Source organism: Setaria italica, chromosome IX, assembly GCF_000263155.2.
Source record: "Setaria italica strain Yugu1 chromosome IX, Setaria_italica_v2.0, whole genome shotgun sequence".
Taxonomy (NCBI): Eukaryota; Viridiplantae; Streptophyta; class Magnoliopsida; order Poales; family Poaceae; genus Setaria; species Setaria italica.
In genome coordinates this window covers 3,458,483-3,475,383 of record NC_028458.1, presented here as the reverse complement: position 1 = coordinate 3,475,383, position 16,901 = coordinate 3,458,483, and the positions used below count along the sequence as shown (strand labels likewise).

The 16,901-nt window shown below is 48.1% G+C and overlaps 3 protein-coding genes and 2 long non-coding RNA genes across 6 annotated transcripts; 2 read left to right on the top strand and 3 right to left on the bottom strand.

Moving 5' to 3' along the window:
* Positions 1-714: 714 nt before the first annotated feature.
* Positions 715-3,650, top strand: LOC101786560 (ubiquitin-conjugating enzyme E2 2). Its single transcript, XM_004981420.3, has 5 exons — positions 715-997; positions 1,114-1,139; positions 2,438-2,527; positions 2,653-2,741; positions 3,286-3,650. The coding sequence occupies exons 1-5, from the start codon at positions 873-875 to the stop codon at positions 3,412-3,414; spliced, it is 459 nt and encodes a 152-aa protein (XP_004981477.1). The 5' UTR covers positions 715-872; the 3' UTR covers positions 3,415-3,650.
* A 94-nt stretch (positions 3,651-3,744) lies between these two features.
* On the bottom strand, positions 3,745-8,236 carry LOC101786954 (probable inactive leucine-rich repeat receptor-like protein kinase At3g03770). Of its 2 annotated transcripts, none has more exons than XM_004981421.4 (8): positions 7,750-8,236; positions 5,815-7,313; positions 5,578-5,711; positions 5,147-5,387; positions 4,849-5,057; positions 4,702-4,736; positions 4,506-4,617; positions 3,745-4,424 (listed from the first exon to the last, which is right to left on the bottom strand). In XM_004981421.4, the coding sequence occupies exons 2-8, from the start codon at positions 7,169-7,171 to the stop codon at positions 4,131-4,133; spliced, it is 2,382 nt and encodes a 793-aa protein (XP_004981478.1). In that variant the 5' UTR covers positions 7,172-7,313; positions 7,750-8,236; the 3' UTR covers positions 3,745-4,130. The 2 variants fall into 2 exon arrangements, with proteins under 2 accessions (XP_004981478.1, XP_012698274.1); XM_012842820.3 differs by lacking the exon at positions 7,750-8,236 and adding an exon at positions 7,403-7,736.
* A 257-nt stretch (positions 8,237-8,493) lies between these two features.
* Positions 8,494-9,610, top strand: LOC111255741. The gene is made up of 3 exons (XR_002675648.1): positions 8,494-8,698; positions 8,815-8,952; positions 9,060-9,610. It is a non-coding gene; the product is annotated as an uncharacterized LOC111255741 (long non-coding RNA).
* Positions 9,611-10,557: 947 nt separating this feature from the next.
* Positions 10,558-13,679, bottom strand: LOC111255753. Its single transcript, XR_002675673.1, has 2 exons — positions 13,266-13,679; positions 10,558-11,027 (listed from the first exon to the last, which is right to left on the bottom strand). It is a non-coding gene; the product is annotated as an uncharacterized LOC111255753 (long non-coding RNA).
* Positions 13,680-14,982: 1,303 nt separating this feature from the next.
* On the bottom strand, positions 14,983-16,116 carry LOC101786168 (protein SKIP34-like). The gene is made up of 2 exons (XM_004981419.3): positions 15,526-16,116; positions 14,983-15,310 (listed from the first exon to the last, which is right to left on the bottom strand). The coding sequence occupies exon 1, from the start codon at positions 15,847-15,849 to the stop codon at positions 15,526-15,528; it is 324 nt and encodes a 107-aa protein (XP_004981476.1). The 5' UTR covers positions 15,850-16,116; the 3' UTR covers positions 14,983-15,310.
* Positions 16,117-16,901: the final 785 nt, after the last annotated feature.

The window sequence follows — 16,901 nt, the reverse complement described above, 5'->3', positions numbered from 1 at the left end:
TTTCATAAAGGACATTGAACTCAGATAAACAAGCATATTTAATTTGATACTGAAAATATGTAGCGTTATATTATGAACTAAAAAAACACTCTAGATGTCCACTTGGTAAAAAGAGAGAAACGTTCAAGAACACAGGATAAATTCACAGAAAAAGGAATCGGATGAAAGTTCGCCATTGTGGATTCCTTTTTATATATAATTCTACTTTTTTTATTTTGAACATGCCATGTCAGGAGAAGCTGGCAGGAGTGACGAATCCGATCATAAAATATCGCACGGTCAGGATTAGAAACCGAAAGCAAAGAAAGAGATGGGTGAGGAGGTGTTCATGAGTCAGAGCTGTGGCCCACGCTGCTGATGCGGGCTCCACCACGTCGTCGTCTTTAGCGCACCGGTCCAATTGCGGAACGGAGCCCACCACCCGCCGGCCCACCAGCAACTTACCGACACTTGGGCCCAGGTAACCTACTTTTCCTCCGTTTCATCGGTCACTGACATCATGGTCCCACATATGAACAGCCCACTGGTCAGAGAGGAGTGGGGACGCTAGGGCAGGTCGGCTAGCGGATAGGCACCTCCTCCCAACGGGAAGGACCCACGTCGTCAGTGACTCAGGAGGCGATCCACGCGTGGGGGTAACGCGAGGGCTCTCGGGGAAGGGGGCGTCACGTCACGCCGCTCGCGCTCCGTGTCGTGTTATACTGACTCCTTTTCGCACCCGTTCCCTCCCCACCCGCCTCTCGCTCCGAAGCTTCTCCTCTCGGGCCTGGGTACCAGGAGGGGAGACCCGGCGTGCGCAGCTCGCGCGCGCGCGCGGCGGGGCCGGGTGGGGCGAGAGATCGGGGCCTGAGCTAGGGGTCTGGGAGGCGGAGATGTCGACGCCGGCGAGGAAGCGGCTGATGCGGGACTTCAAGCGGCTGCAGCAGGACCCGCCCGCCGGCATCAGCGGCGCGCCGCACGACAACAACATCATGCTCTGGAACGCCGTCATCTTCGGGTAATCACGCCGTCTTTTTTCCCCTGTGATTAGGATCTAGTGAGGCTGTGATTCGTTTGGCGGGCTTTGGTGCTGATTGTGCGTGCTCTGCTCTGGTGTTTGTTGCGATTCTGCAGGCCGGATGACACGCCGTGGGATGGAGGTGAGCCCATCTGATTTAGTTTGATTCGATCTGGGTACTGCTAGTTTCGTTATTTGGTGGTTGGTTGACTGAAATTCTACCTTATGCTGATTTTTATCCCGTAATTGTGCACTTTATGTGCTATATTTCTCGTTTGATTGGCATCTCAAAGTGTAGATGCAAAGAAAGGTCAACGAAATGCGAATAGTTACTCTTGCGAGCTTAAGAACAAGCTGCCCACCTAGGCCCCTTGCTTCATTTGCATGCTCTACTGATGTAGGAAACTTGCAGTTGTGTCATCTCTTATGGGTTGTTTACCGAAAAAAGTAAAGGGCTTGTTCTGTCACGCGTCTGTATTGTCCTTTAATGCTAAGGGCTGTCACAAGCTGGCGAAAGGGAAGGCGTGTCTGATTGGCTTGAGGATTGTTTAGTCAACTCTGTATATGTGCATCCTGGCCAATCATAATAATACATCTCTGTCCTTACAGCGAATAAAAGAACAAGCTTCATGTCAATTGGGATTATAACTTGAGGAACTGAACTATTGACTTTCATGAGCAAATGAGAGCGACTTTAGCCTGCATCCTGCGGCCCTGGACCTATTGCAAAGCATTAATAGCCTAGTCAATAACCATGGTTTAAGTTATTCGGTACCAGGAGGGTGTTTCATATAGATATTGTATGCGCAAGAAAGGGTTGGACTATATTTTGCCTCATCTCTTGAATGTTGATGTTGGACTGGAAAATGGTTGATTCAGCTCGTGAGAGTTATTAGAGTTATTTTTTATACTATTTCACAAACAACTTCAGTATAGATGTAAGAGAAACCATTTGTGTGATAAATACATGACAACCTTTTGTGAGGAATAAATTTGTGTTGCAACATAAGACCATGTGATACATCAGAGCTAGTGGAAGTTTCAATGTTGCTAATAAAAAGGCATTGGTGACATAATTACTTAATATTTCTACAGATGTGGCCATGCTAAATAATTAATTTGAGACAACTCATCGGTAACTGTAATTTGTTTCTGTTTGGAACTATTTAAGAGAATATTGGGCAAACATTAAGCTTGGGACGTCCAATCTGTTGCCTAAAAGACTAAAGCTCTGTTTTTCCTCCTATGTGATTAGGATTATTGATTACAACATCTTTCAATTTGTACCTTAATTTTGGTTTGTTAAGAAGCAATTGACTAAAATCACTTCCTTGGGACTTTTTTCCATGAGAACATGTTTCGTTACGAAGTAGAACAAACTGGCTGTGTTATGATTTTAATTGTAAGTTCACTAAACATCTGATTGTTTTACACCTGTAGGCACGTTCAAGCTGACTCTGCAATTTACAGAAGATTACCCCAACAAGCCTCCAACTGTTCGGTTTGTTTCGAGGATGTTTCACCCAAACAGTATGTTCTCTTTATCTACTTTTTTCATCATTATTGTTGTCTTCAGAATTAACTAAATAATCCTCAGGTATTAAATCCTTAATACATACACAGCAACTGATTTAATACAATCATTTGTTTTCCAGTCTATGCGGATGGAAGCATCTGCTTGGACATCCTACAAAACCAGTGGAGCCCTATCTATGATGTTGCAGCAATATTGACCTCTATTCAGGTATCATTTATTTTCTCTCTCAACCTATCAGAGTTGAAATATCTCATTTTGTTCTACCACTACGATGTCCAATGTGTTCCTGTGATTGATTCTACTACTTGCTATTGCCAGTAGAATGCTCACGCAATAGGTACTTACCAAATTCATATTGTTATCATTTCAATGCATTGCTATGGTTTTGGAGCATATCCTACTCCAGTTCCATACTTAGGGTGAAAGAAAGCAAATGTTTTCCCCATCACCTGATGTCAGTAAAAAAGGATAGACGAAAGCCATCCATATTTTGTTGGAAGTTGATATTATTGACCAAAGCACCGGTGTATTTCCACATGGGCAACATGCCACCTATAGGTAGTTAGCAATGGAAATCTTTTCCAATGTTCGATTGTATCATGGAAGTAGAGTCTTCTATCCATTCTGCGTCTGTTATCTGAATTTATATTAGTCCTGCTGCTTCCAAAAAGTGGTTTGGGCCATGGGTGATGCCTCACTGAACGTGTCAAAATGCCATACTTATTTCCTTATGTTGTGCTTCCCTTTGCAGTCCCTGCTGTGTGACCCAAACCCAAATTCTCCGGCTAACTCTGAAGCAGCCAGAATGTTCAGCGAGAACAAGCGTGAGTACAACCGCAAAGTTCGTGAGGTTGTGGAACAGAGCTGGACAGCCGACTAAGTTTCTATCCGCTTCACCAGATGGTGCAATAAGCATCTGCATTTCATACTTGGCCGGTCTGTATTATCCGCTTATAACCATTAAAATCCTCAGCGATTGTTGTGTCCTTGTGGTTCAGTCCCTTGTTGTACTGCTGCCTGCCGTTTTTTCTGATATAGTGGTGAACGGTTTCATGAACTCGGGTATTGATGCATATGCAAAAGTTTTATAGCTAAGCCAAGTTGCTGCTAGGTTTACAGAAGCGTCACGCATCTTTGTCGCTGCACGAATGTCCACTCACGAGATACTCCTGAGAAGGCTGTTCATCCTGTTCTTATGATAAATCATAAATGGTAGCTCAAGCAGCAGTTACAAAATGATCGCCGAAATTCAGAACGCACAAGGCCATGCCTGTTACATCATTATTGATTGTACTCCCATAGAGAAAATTGTTACTAAAGGCACACCATTATTTTTCTTCTAGATAGCAAAACAATGGAGAAAAGGATCCAAAAAAGAACTTTACACTGACAAAACAAAAACAATGCACACTTGGTTGTTTATGCACCATGGGTAGTTTTAAGTGGTGGTGCGTTTCAGGTTTCAGCATTTCATCAGCTGCAGTTGCTGTACACTGGCTCAACGTTTCCATCCTCAGATCCAACCTGCAGCAGTCTCATGTCGCTTCACAACTAGAGCCAGGATGGGCATGAGAGCTCTACTGGAGAATCACCTGATCATCTGCTCAAGTTCAGCCGAGACGGCCTGGTGACCCTGGATGACGACGACACCGGGCTTCCGCCACCGCTGCTCCACGCTTCCACCTCCCAGTCGTCCTGCACCTGGGCGGCGAACTGCAGGTTCCAGAGCACGTCCTCCACTGAAGGCCTCTGTGCTGCCTCCTTGGCTAGGCATCTCTGGCAGATCTCCATGACCGTTCTCAGTGACTCGTCTGAGCACCCCTTGCTCACCGCCGGGTCTGCAAAGCTCCTCCTCCTGACTCGGTCCTCGTCGGCGATTGCCCAGGCAAGCTGCAGCACATTGAGGTTCATTCAGGTGATCATAAAGTTAGCATTGTCGGAAAGAGAGAGTGATGAACTGATGACACATACCAGTTCTTTCAGTATATCCACCTCATACATGGATGTGATGGTCTTCCCAGACACAACCTCAAGTAGGATCACCCCAAAATCGAAAATGTCGGTCTTATCGCTGTACATCGGACTGCAAAAGAAAAATGATGGTGTGATTAGCCACAGTGATTGGAACTGGTGGATGGTAGTGTAAGACGCCATTCTGCTTAAGTACCTATCAGTTTGGAACTTGTTTCCAGCTCCTCCTTTCTTGGATTGACAAACAACAAAACAACGGTACGTGTTAGTCAGCATCAAACACCCAAAAAGTTACTAGAAGTAGCTCAATGTCAAAGCATTAATTTAGTTTTCGCCCATCTACCTCAGATTTCATGGCCTCTGCTAGGATTGGGATATTGTAGTTGCCGATTTTGGCAACGTGATTCTGATCTAGAAGAATATTGGTGATCCTCAGATCATTTCCAACTAGGCCAGGTATGATCCCTCCGTGCAAGAACTGGATACCCTTGGCGACACCGATGGCAGCTGATATCCTTTGTGACCAGGTAAGCTTGCATCCTTCAGTTCCTTCTGGTGAAATTCAGTTCAGAAAGCAGAATATCATTCAGTGTCTGCGTCATCAGAGTAAGTGAAACCAATGCAGGAGGAAAAGAACTTACGCGAGATCCTGCTTCTAAGGTTCCCATTTTGCACGTACTCGAACACGATGTACAACTGGGTCACAGTGGAATCGTCAAGATCATACTCAAAGCAGTGTCCTAGAGCGCTGACCAAGTTTTGATGCCTGAGCCTAGAGATGGTATCAATGTGACGGTTTAAGCTTTGGGTAGTTTGGCTCCTCTTGATCTTCAGAGTCCTGATCGTCACTGGGGTGCCATTGCCTAACCTTCCTCGGTACATCTGATAGTAAAGCACGATACAGTTATATAAATGTGATTCCATGGGCCATGGCATTTCAAATGAAAACATGATGATCGCGTATTCACGTGAGCTGATACTGATAAACATAACAGGAACAGGGGACAGTAAACTGCATACATCAGATGTCCTCTTGACAGTGAAGTGAGCAAACAAGAAGATGACATCATACCTCGCCAAGAGAGTCTTGTCCCAGTAGGTAAGAGTTTTCGAAGTTGTTAGTTGCAGCTTCAAGCTCGACCAAAGAAAATGATCTGTATGATGGGATCCCCAGAGCTCCCAGCTTCACTGTCTGTGATATGTAACCTTTTTTGTTCCAAATTCCCAGAGAAAAACTGAAGTTAGCGATTTCGACATCAGAATGAACTGATAAAGAAGCAATTCTATGCATAGGAGCCTGAGATCATACGTGCATCAGCGAGCAACTTGGAAGGGTATCCAGTCGAAGAACTTTCTTCCTCTGAAGTCGCCAGAGTCCTTGCCTTTGAACCTTTCGTTGCTGCCTTCCTCACGGTGAAGAAGACGATAAAACCGACAACTGAAACGGCTACAAGGGTCGCCATCACAATGCCGGCGACGAAGCCTGCCTTGCTTGCAGCGTTCCTCCTCTCCTTGCCGGGCATTATCCCCACGGCCAAGGCTTGGTTCTGACAGAACGGTGACGGGCGTTGTGAACCATCGCTGCTGTCCAAGCAGTTGGTCGAGACGAGCACCACCGTGTCCGGCTTCCTGTCCGGTGATCTCAAGCAGGCTGGCACGCTCCCCATGAGGAGATTCAACGACAGGTCGACGAACCGGAGGTTGTCGCCGCACAGCGCCTTGTCGGACAGCGTTCCGGTGAACCTGTTCCCGGCGATGCTCAGGTACCGGATGGACGGCAGGGACAGCAGCGCCGGCGTGAACGGACCGACGAACCTGTTCCAGGACACGTCCAGCCGCTCCAGCAGGTAGAACGAGCCCAGCGCCTCCGGAAGGCCGCCGCCGAACCTGTTCCGGCTCAGCACGACGGTGACCACCTTCCTCCCGAGCTTGGGGAACGCTGGCCCGAGCGAGTTGCCGCTGACGTCGATCGCCTGGAGGTTGGTCAGCCGGCTCATGTCCGGCAGGTTCCCGGACAGGTTGTTGGAGGCGAGCACGAGCGACCTCAGCGACGGCATGCTCCCGATGGACTCCGGCACGGCGCCGCGGAACGTGTTGTTCCGCAGGCTCAGCACGGTCAGCGACGGCAGCGTGCCGATCCACGCCGGCAGCTCGCCGCCGAGTATGTTGTCGTCGAGGACCAGCGTCTGGAGGCCGGCGAGCCGCGACATGCCCCTTGGGATGTCGCCGTAGAGGTAGTTCCCGCTGACGTTGACGATCTCCAGCGCGGCGAGCCGGCCGAGCTTCCCTGGCAGGGGGCCCCAGAGGCCGACGCTGGAGAGCGTGAGCACCTTGAGGTCGGGGAGCCTGGACAGCGTCGTGACCAGTGCGCCGACGGAGAAGTTCCTGGGCAGCGGCGGGGAGCCCGGGGCGCCGGCGATGTGGAGCTGCGTCACGGTGTCACCGTAGCACAGGACAGCAGCCGAGCCGGTAGGGCCCATGAAGCCGCCGGCGCCGCCACAGAAGTCGGTGCTGTGGCGCCAGTGGCTGAGCATTGGAGGATCGTTCAGGAGCTGCTGGATCTTGATCAGAGTCCATACCTGCGAAGGCTGGAGCTGTGTGGTCTCCGGGAGCAACGCAAGAAGCACCGAGAAGAAGATGAGCAGGAGATGGTCCGGCCTCGCCATTGGAGATGGGAGGATTTCTCGATCAAGAAACACTGTAGTCACTGCTCCACTCTGTTCTTTATCAAGCAACACGAACCAGCGGAGTGCAAAAGCTTATCAACGAAGCTAGGCCTGTCTTTGCCTGATCTTGGATCGGTTTCTCCTGACCAAGAACAGTAACAGCATCAATAGAATGAATAGCCAGACGTGGGTAAATAGGAGGAGAAAACATCATCAAGAAGCAAAACTAACGAGCTCGTCTCCCCCTTGATCAGCAGCAGCAGAGATGCGGCACTAAAGTTCAGACTTCAGAGGTTTAAATGTAAGGAGGCAAAGAAAAAGAAAGTGAGCAAAGCTTCTTGGAGGTCGAGACAGCTATCGGACACTAGAAAACAGTGAGCAGAGTGAACTCCAAACTTCTAAGCACCTGGGCACCCGGCTGGCAAGCAAACTAGCATCTCCCCCCATGCCTGGTCAACAAAGCACTGAAAGAGAAACCAATGAACCCTGCTGCTACCCGTTGCAAGAACCGCTCGCTACCACTAGGCGCCAAGATTACTAGCACTTCACAAGAAAACCGTGAACGAACTTAATGTCACCTTGCAGTCGCCGAAGCAGCAGCAATGAAGAGGCCAGGAAGACCTTCTTCAGAGCTCAGATCAATGGTTATCAGAACAACGGGCGCGAATAAACGGCGGGAAGAGCTTCGCGTTTCTTGCGGTCTATGGCCGCTTGTTGCCGGTGTTCTGTGGTATTGTCCCAGCTCAGAGGTCAGAGCTCACTCAGCGAGTGTCAACTAGTACTAGTAGTGCAGCAGCGCGGCGCATCACGGGGGTGGCAGAGGAAGAGGCGACTGGAGCAACGGACAGGTGGTGTCTCCAAAGGCTGAGCTGGACATGGAGGGAGCAGGCAACGTACAAAGGATGGCAGTCCAGTAGTGTTTCAGAGCTACACTATCACTCTCTTTATATGGGCAAATAAAATAAAATAAAAAATAAAGTGCTATCAGCTGGTGTGATGCTTCACTGCTTTCTTGGGATTAGATTCGTCTTCTTTCTTAATCTGTGCTTGTTCAATGATAGGTCGTACTCCGTAGAATACTGTGCTCCTTTAGTATGGTTACAAGTATATGTTTTTTTCCTAGTGAACTTTTGTAGAAACTGAAGGGTACAGAGTTAGCTGCCGAGTTAAGTGCCATTTGGAAGGACTTCTTTTAAAACGGTATCCGACTTCTAATTCATTTTTATCTTATTTTGCAAAATAGCTTCCGATACAATGCTCTATCTCAGGTAAAGGCAAAGATCAAATAAACCCTCCCAAACGAACCTTTAGTCTCGCAGGCTTTTTACTTTGACAGGTGATGTTTGGCTTTGCCATGCTCAGGATTACAATGATCTATCCATTAAAACAAAAAAAAAATCTATAGATTCATTCCGTGCAATGATCGATCTCACAAACGTCTTCCTTTTTACTGATAGGCCAGCTACTCCTGAAGAGCAGTACTGCTAGCACTAGACGTTAGGACCGACATGGTGACATTATTGCACGGTAAGACATCATGCTTTCCTCAGCTATATGATGAACACACCCTTTATTTTTCCTCGTGCTTTTTTCCCTTCTTTTCTCCGATCCGTTGGTTCGTTTCCTCGGCACTTCTACCCCAGGAGCTGCCGACCTGAGGCTGCTTTGCCTAAAGCGACGAAGTGCAAAGACCAAAAGCGTCTCCCGCATTCATGCCCTGCGAGGATGCAGGGGAGAAGGGTTCCCTTGAACACAGAATGCAGGAGAACACTGCAACCACGGTAAACTGCAGCTGCACTGAAAAGTTTGAGCCTTGCAAACTTCAGAGTCGTCTGAATCCCTTGCTAAATGATTTACTTTTTGTTTGTGAGATTTTTTTTTTGTGAAGGTGGATAACTAGGGAAATGAATGCTTGCCATGTCATCATCCAACTAACTTGGGCCCCTAGTAGAGGTAGAAGCTTTGTCCTCCTGCTGCGACAGCACCAAACTCTTCCTCGTCAAACAGGATGGCAGGTCATGGAGCTGATGAGCAAGTGTTCTTGGAACTGAACAAACTGGTTATGTGGCCGGCACTTCCGTCGGCTTCACTTCATTACGGAACTGTGTGGTCCTTGCGGTGGAGCAACGTGGTGACGTGCATGCGCCCGTGTTTAATCTGCACACGACAAATCCTAATGAAAAATAGTACTCCCTTCATTCCAAATTGTAGGTCATTTTAGTTTTTTTAAATTCGTAGGTATTGTTATGCATCTAGATATAGTGTATGTCTAGATGTATAATAATATCTATAAACCTAGAAAAATCAAAACGACCAGTAATTTGGAACGGAAGGAGTAGCATTTACCAACACTTTTCCACTGAAAAGGACACAATATATGTGATCCTGCAAGAACCATGTTGTTCCATTTACATTCGTTCAAGAAAAAACGTTGTGCCATTTACGAGTCCTGTACGTCTTAATAGTTCGCGAAGAACAAAGAAAAGAAAAAGGAGATGCCAACCAAATCGACTATCTTTTGCATAGAAACCTGAGACTACCTTTTTCCCATTTTAGGCATCAAAAGCATGCGGCATGGGGCCACAAGGATGCAACTACAAGAAAAAGGAAGAGAAAGCATCACGATGTTAACCAAACTATCACAGGTTCGCTCTTTAATCCTTGTACCTTCTCACAAACCAAACAAGTTTTCCACTATTGAAACAGTCGGTACCACTGCCATTTACACCAAATCAAGGAAAAATTCATCCAGGAGAAAGCAAGAACGCAATGGCCTGGCCCATCAAAGTTTGCGATGAACGCAAGCAAGCGAGCCGAGCCTGTTCATCATCCATGTGTAGGTGAGTGAGTGAAGGCTGACGGCTCGAAGAGTGAGTGCCGGCTTGTCGAGACGTAGTACGTGCCATCGATCGGGCACACGTACGCGCACGTACTCCGGGCGCCATTACTGTCGCCGGTGTCAGGTCCGGTTGGTGGCGATCCGCCCGGTGCCATTACTCCGCCGGTAACGGAGCCCGGACCCGGATGCCAGCCGCCCAGCCGTGAACTTTCGTAGCATCCAAGGATCAGTGGCATCACCCCGTGGTGGCCGCGAACGCCATGGCCGTCCTGGCACGGCGTTCCCGGGAGCACGGAGTAAATTCGGCCGCAACCGGCCATCCCACGCTACGCCGCCCGTGCCGCCCCGACACGGCCATCAATGGCGGCACGGCCTCCAGATCCGGCGAGGTGGCCGCCACCGGCGCGGCGTCGCACTGTGGTGGCCGCGTCCTGCGCGCTCCATCCAGATCGCAGGCCATGAACGATCACATGGTGTGATTGTAGGCTAAGGACCAGGGTTGGGGGCGACTGATTGCCGGGTTTTTACTGACGCCGTACAAAAGACGTTGGCGAATTCAGAGCTCCAGGACAACGGCACAGTGCTCCCAGGTACGGGGCCAGTTTTGCATCGTGCAACAGGGTTTCAGACTTTCAGTAGCAGCTATGCACATCAAACATGGAGTGTGGAAGGTGTGGTACTGAAGAAAACGAATAGAAGATGCAGAGGTTACTTCTAAGAACAAAGGGTGTGCCAGCGGTAGCACTTGGACGTCATGGCAAATTCTGGTGCATGTTGCATCGGCGTTGGGTCTTCTGGTACCATGCAAACACTTTGAGCTGCTCCATACGACGATAAGTCGATAACGATGAGTGCCCAGATGAAAGGAGGAATGGAACTTTGAAACTTCAAGCACCAAAGGCTGTAGTTTTGCCTTTATCATGATGGCCTCATGAACTTTGGATCAAAAGTTCAAAACCAAGGACCACTTATCTTTTCTGCCCGGCACACCATGATACCAAACCTTTGTACAAGTACCTAGTATTATGGAGACGAATGTGGTTAGTAATAAGTAGTAGTACGAAAGTGACCTTAAAAGTAGGAAAGCATTCATGCATTAACAGAAGCCCGGGAACAAGTTCAAAGACAGCACATCGTAAGCTGCGACTAAACCACCAACCAGGGTACGTCGGTACGAGAGGTTAAGCATTACAGTCTTCGAGTACATGATGATGGGATAAAAGAGATTCAGATGTAACCATAGACATAGAATTCCGATTGGGCAAGGGGTAAAGAGGAAAAAAGAGGCATCTAGTTGATCAGCTCTTCCAGCCATGGAAGACGCTACGTAGGGCCTGCTTTAATCCTATAAGCAGATCAGTTCATCAACAAAATTATCTAGATAGCTTTAGCAGAAGGTAAAATATTATGTGATGAAATAAGAATTTTGCATCCCTACCCTCAGATCATGCTCAGACCTCTTGAGTAGTTATCCTAGTATGAAGTAACATGATTGTTCACAAATGAAATGAGTGGAGCCACTTATCAATTAAACACATTCTAAAAACTTCGATCCTCATCACGTAAATCAACAAAACATGTTCCGTTTATGTTCACCTATATAATTAATTTGTCCACATGAACCCTTGTACAAACAAGACTAAAGAGGTACGGATAAGATAAGAAATATAAACTAAAAAAGTTAATGTTTGTGATAACTTACAAGTCATAAGCTAACACTAAGCTCAGACAAATAGGTTCCTCACAATTATTTTTGGTTGCGCGCTGGAAAATGTGCAATTTTCTACACACAATTTCGAAAGTGCAACCGATGAAGAGAAGCCCTGAATCCAATTAGTTTATGGGGCCAATAACTCTAAAATTTATGGCAATCAACCAGAACGGGTAAAAGATAGGCATGACAGAATGGAAAGAACTTTTATCAAAAGGTATGCTATTGTTGCTTAGGCTTCTACATACGCAGGCACAAACAGAGAAAATAAGACACAACAATTGCATCAACAGCAATTTCTTTACATACTGCTTCATAAAATACAAACTAAATGGAACATAACTTTTAAGGAAGCATTAATAACAATTCCTTTGAATGCATTTGTTGGGGGGGGGAAAAGGTATTTCAGATCTAGAACTATTTTAAGTTTTTTTAACATTATCATAATGAAGAAGCAATACAGAGGGAGTTTGACACCATCAACGACAACATACAAGTGCTGGCCTTCCCTGAACAAGATTACTCTAGAACCCACAATAAGCACAATCTACAAAATTGCTTAAAACTGCTGATGCAACTCATTAAACAATAAAAGTACAAACTAGGGTACTAACTCCTATCTAAGAATAGGTGCAGAGTAAATCAGATAGGTGCCCATCTTCTCCGGCCTACACTAATCTTGACAGCTCAGAACGAGCATAGTGGTTGCAAGTATCCAGTGATGCAATCTCTGGGCACAGTAAACAATGTTACTGATTGAATGCGGCTTAGGCTGGCTAGTCTAATTTTATGAACAGTATGCAACACCATATCAGCAAATCACAAAGATTTAAAAGACACGCAAGAGGATAGAAAAATTGACAGCAGAAAGCCTCGGAAGGTGGTATAAACTACCAGACTCCCCAAGACCATTTTCTTGTATCCGGGGCATATTAACTGCTGTGAAGAATGTAGCTGCCGTGTGAACTTCCTAGCGATAGTAGCGAATGAAAAATTGGCACTCATATTTCAGCCGTTATGTAAAAAATAGGAATGCTGTATTGAATGCATTCCAATACTAATGAAAGGCAAACCCAGTTCCCACGAAAGTCACACTAAATCATACACTAACAAGGCAAACCATTTCAAATCAGATGACATTTGTACAGATATGCTTTAAGTGCAGGATTTCTTTTTTTTTTTTTGAGGAACCAACGGGGGGCCAGGAGCCCACCTGAAACTTTTCATTCCATCAAACGGTGTCCCATTTTTGGGGTAAGCACGGCGCCCCTTGGGAGAGAGTACAGGGGGGAGGAGAGAGCAGAGAGCAAGTGAATCCATGAACTGAATTAAAGAAGAGTGCAGCCCAAAATCAATATCACAAGGACAACCATATATCCCACATAAATTTATGGCCGAATTTCGATAGAATCGCTGAACTCTACCAAACGAGACTGGTCAGTAATAAAATGCATAGGCTGTTGCAAATTAGAGGGCATCGGTTGACAGTGGTATACACTATTGACCACCCAACACCTCCAGCAGAAACAGAACTGAAATCTCACCTGATTACTGAAGCGGGTTCTACAGGTTGCCGTGGCCTGTCGGCCGGCCGGGCAGCGGTGGCGCCGTGGCGGCATCCCCGGCCAAGGTGACGGCGGCACTATAGTATCTTCGTAGAGTCCATCGCCCGTGGCCGGATGGCGGCCCCCTCGTGAACTGCAACGTAGGTGCGTAGTCGGCAGTCGGCGGGGGAACAGTGCAGGCTGAGGCCCGGTCAGCCACATCCGCATGGATGGACCTGCATCAGCATCGGTGAAGCGCATGGACGCTCTCGCCACGTGCAGCACCATCAAGCCATTCGGATCGACATTACCGCCGACAAGCTCGCGCCGGCAGCGAGGCTACGGGCTACGGCGGGGCGAGCTTCGCGGTCGCGTCGGAGTAGGGTTTTCCAGTGGATCTAGCTCGGAGAAGCCCAGTGTGAGGTAGGTGGTGATGGGCTTCCTAGCGTGATGGGCCCAGTGGGGAGCAGATTAAAGATGGGCCTTATATTGTGGTATATGGCGGCCTTACGCCGCCCGCAGGCCTTTACTGGTTGCAGCCTATAACAGTAACATGGTGTCTGTTCAGTTTTCCATCAGCTTTGTTCATCGTCAGCGGAGTACTCGAGCAATGTATAGCTTTTATTTTGAATTCGAGAATTCTCAGTTTCTTTGAATTGTAAGATCCAGAAATTCAACATTTTTCCTTGCTGTTTCTATCGTTTCATTTCTTTAGCGTGCAAATGTTTCAAATGCTAGGCCTTGCTTGATTCAGCAAGTATCCTCCCGTTGCGATTGTGAATGGGGTAAAATCGACGCTCTTTTGGCTAAAAAAACAAGATATGGTGAATGTAAGATACAAAGGAAGCCGTACCCCATTTGACTGGAGAAGAACAACTGAAATCAGGTTGGTTGATTTTCTGGATAAGAGATGCTTTGGTGACTGGTATGATTGTATCCCGTATCTGCCATTCAAGCGAGTACTTCAGCTGCCTTCTGCTCCTCCCTACAAGCCATTCAAGTGATTTCGTAGTATAGTAGACCTTATGACGAACTCAAATTATTTGCATCCGTGGAATTGGTAAATGCAAGAGCTCTCTACGGCATCTGGGTTGTGATTTTTTCTGAAGGATCCAGGCTGATGAACTATACTCCCGCACACTTGGCTACTTATTATGTCATGATCTATGAAATTTTAATCCGGATATTACAGCATATGAGAGCTACGTAGTTGCTGAAGACGCGTAACAGTACTCTACGGTTTGAGCGGAAGTGATCCTCCGAAGTACTGCACTCTGCAGTTGAGTCCCTGACGTGTGGGTCCGGGACCACACGTCAGTGAGCCCAGCTGCGGAGTCAGAACTGCAGAGGAGCCCCGTCCGTTTGAGCAATGCGGCAGTAGCCTGTACACTCTGCAGCATGTTGTTGTCATGGCATGATGGTTTTTTAGGGGGGATGAGATTTGTGGTCGTGGGTGAAGACTTTGGTCATGCAGTCATGCTTGCTTGGCCAGCCGACTGACGGTGATCGTTGGGTCTGAAGGATTCAGGGTTTGGCAGGTTCTTTTCTTGCAATCGCAGGCATCGTCATGCGTTTCAGCATGAAGAACTGAATGCAGTTCCGTGGAAAGGCTGGACGACGCATGTGCTTCACCTTTCTCACTGTTCTATCCACTCGCCTTTTTTTATAGAGAGACTACTCACAATGGAAAATTAAATTAATCGACAGGATTATCTCGGACAAAGTAATCACCAGCCGCCAGCAATGGGAATTCTCCACACGGAAACCCCATCACAAAAAGAACTAAACGTTAGTTAAACAGGAAAAGAACTGAGCTTCTGCAGAGAGATGGTCAACGAGGACCTGAGCTCAATTTCTTGTAGCATTAGAATGTTTCTACCACTAATTCCCAATCCGATTCAATAGTTGAGCAAGTTTCCGATCACTGACACTAGTATATTACATACATAGCCTAATAACTAGCTAGTTGCAGTTGCAGCTCCCAATGTGAAGTTCTGAAAAGAGAAGCGGTAGCAACAAACAGGCATCATCGACAGCAGCTTGCCCTGCAGGCGAAAATCGGAAGCACAAGAATTTGTTAGCTACTGTTCCATTCCATCAGAGACGGAGAACAACCGAGAAGGGGATTTGGTAGCTACTGTTCGATCAGAGACCGGACACGATCGATTGCTACTGCCAGCAATCGACAGCGTTTGATCAACAAAGCAAGCAGCATCGAGGAACCGGGTAGCAGGCTCTATCGGATGAAGGGAATACGCACCTAGGAAGACGAGGAGGAAGTGGCGGCGGAGCGATCGGGCTCGGGCTCCGCGGGGGGCGGCGGCGGCTGCTCGCGCTCGTGGAGGCGCGCGCGGATCTCGTGGATCCGGCCGCGGGCCTTCTCGACGAGGCGGCGGCGCTTGCCGTAGGTCTGCTCGAGGCGGCGCTGCAGCTCGGCGGCGCGCGCCCGCGCCCGCTCCAGCTCCGCCAGCGCCTCCGCGAGGCGCGCCCGCGCCGCCGCCAGCTGCGCGTCCGCCGCCGCCTCCCTCCGCCGCAGCTCCGCCGCCGCCGCCCACGCCCACGCCGGCCGCCTCCCCTCGCACATCCCTCCCTCCGCCGGCCGCGTCGCGAAGGCGCACGCCCTACCTCCCTCCCCTCTCCTCGCCGTTCCGTGTGGGGACGTGGGCTTCCGTTTGGGGTAGGTGGTGGTGGGTCGGGTGGATCCGGCCCTTTCTCTTCTGCTCTTGGCCTCCTGCCTGCGTGGGCTTTGCAGCTCGCCCTTTCCCTTCCTTTGCCTGATTGCGACGACTCGACAATCATGCCACTGCAAACAGAGAAAGAAACTGCGCAAATCATGGGTTGCTAGTTTGCTACCGAATACCGATTGACAAGATTAGTGGTGATTGGTGAAGCATCCGGGTTCTTATTGCGCGCAATTATTGGTTGCTTCTTTTCTACCACTAGCAACTGGGCCCTCGGAGGTAAGGTCACTGACAGGTGAGCCCGCTCCTCACCGCTGCAACTTCTGAAATCCTAACCATGGACTGATCACTGATGGACCAGCAGTGGGACGTGGGAAGTCCAACCTGCACTTTGTCCTTGCCAAATGGCAAATGCCAACGATGATTGGGCGGCGGATCTCAGCCTCTCACTCCCATGGGATCTTCTCGCCAGATGCCAACGGTTTGGGAGTATTTTTTGAGATGAATCTCTGTGGCACGCAAGTCCAAGGACGAGAGCGACGGACGAGGCCGTCGCGCCACGGGGGTGGCCGTGCTCACGCCGACGACCGGGCCCAAGCGGCCAACCAATCCAGGCGAGTAACGAACAATCAAGTGTCAAATCAAGACCAGGTCTGGGTGTCGCGTATGGCATGGAGGCACAACGATCCGGCGATGAAACTAAGGCGGGGTTTGAATACCTATGCTAAAGCTTAGCAATATCATATCGGATGTTTGATGCTAATTAGGAGTATTAAACATAGACTAATTACAAAACTAATTGCACAGATGTAGTCTAATTCGCGAGACGAATCTATTAAGCCTAATTAGTTCATGATTTGACAATGTAGTGCTACAGTAACCATTTACTAATGATGGATTAATTAGGCTTAATAGATTCATCTCGCGAAATAGTATAGGGGTTCTGCAATTAGTT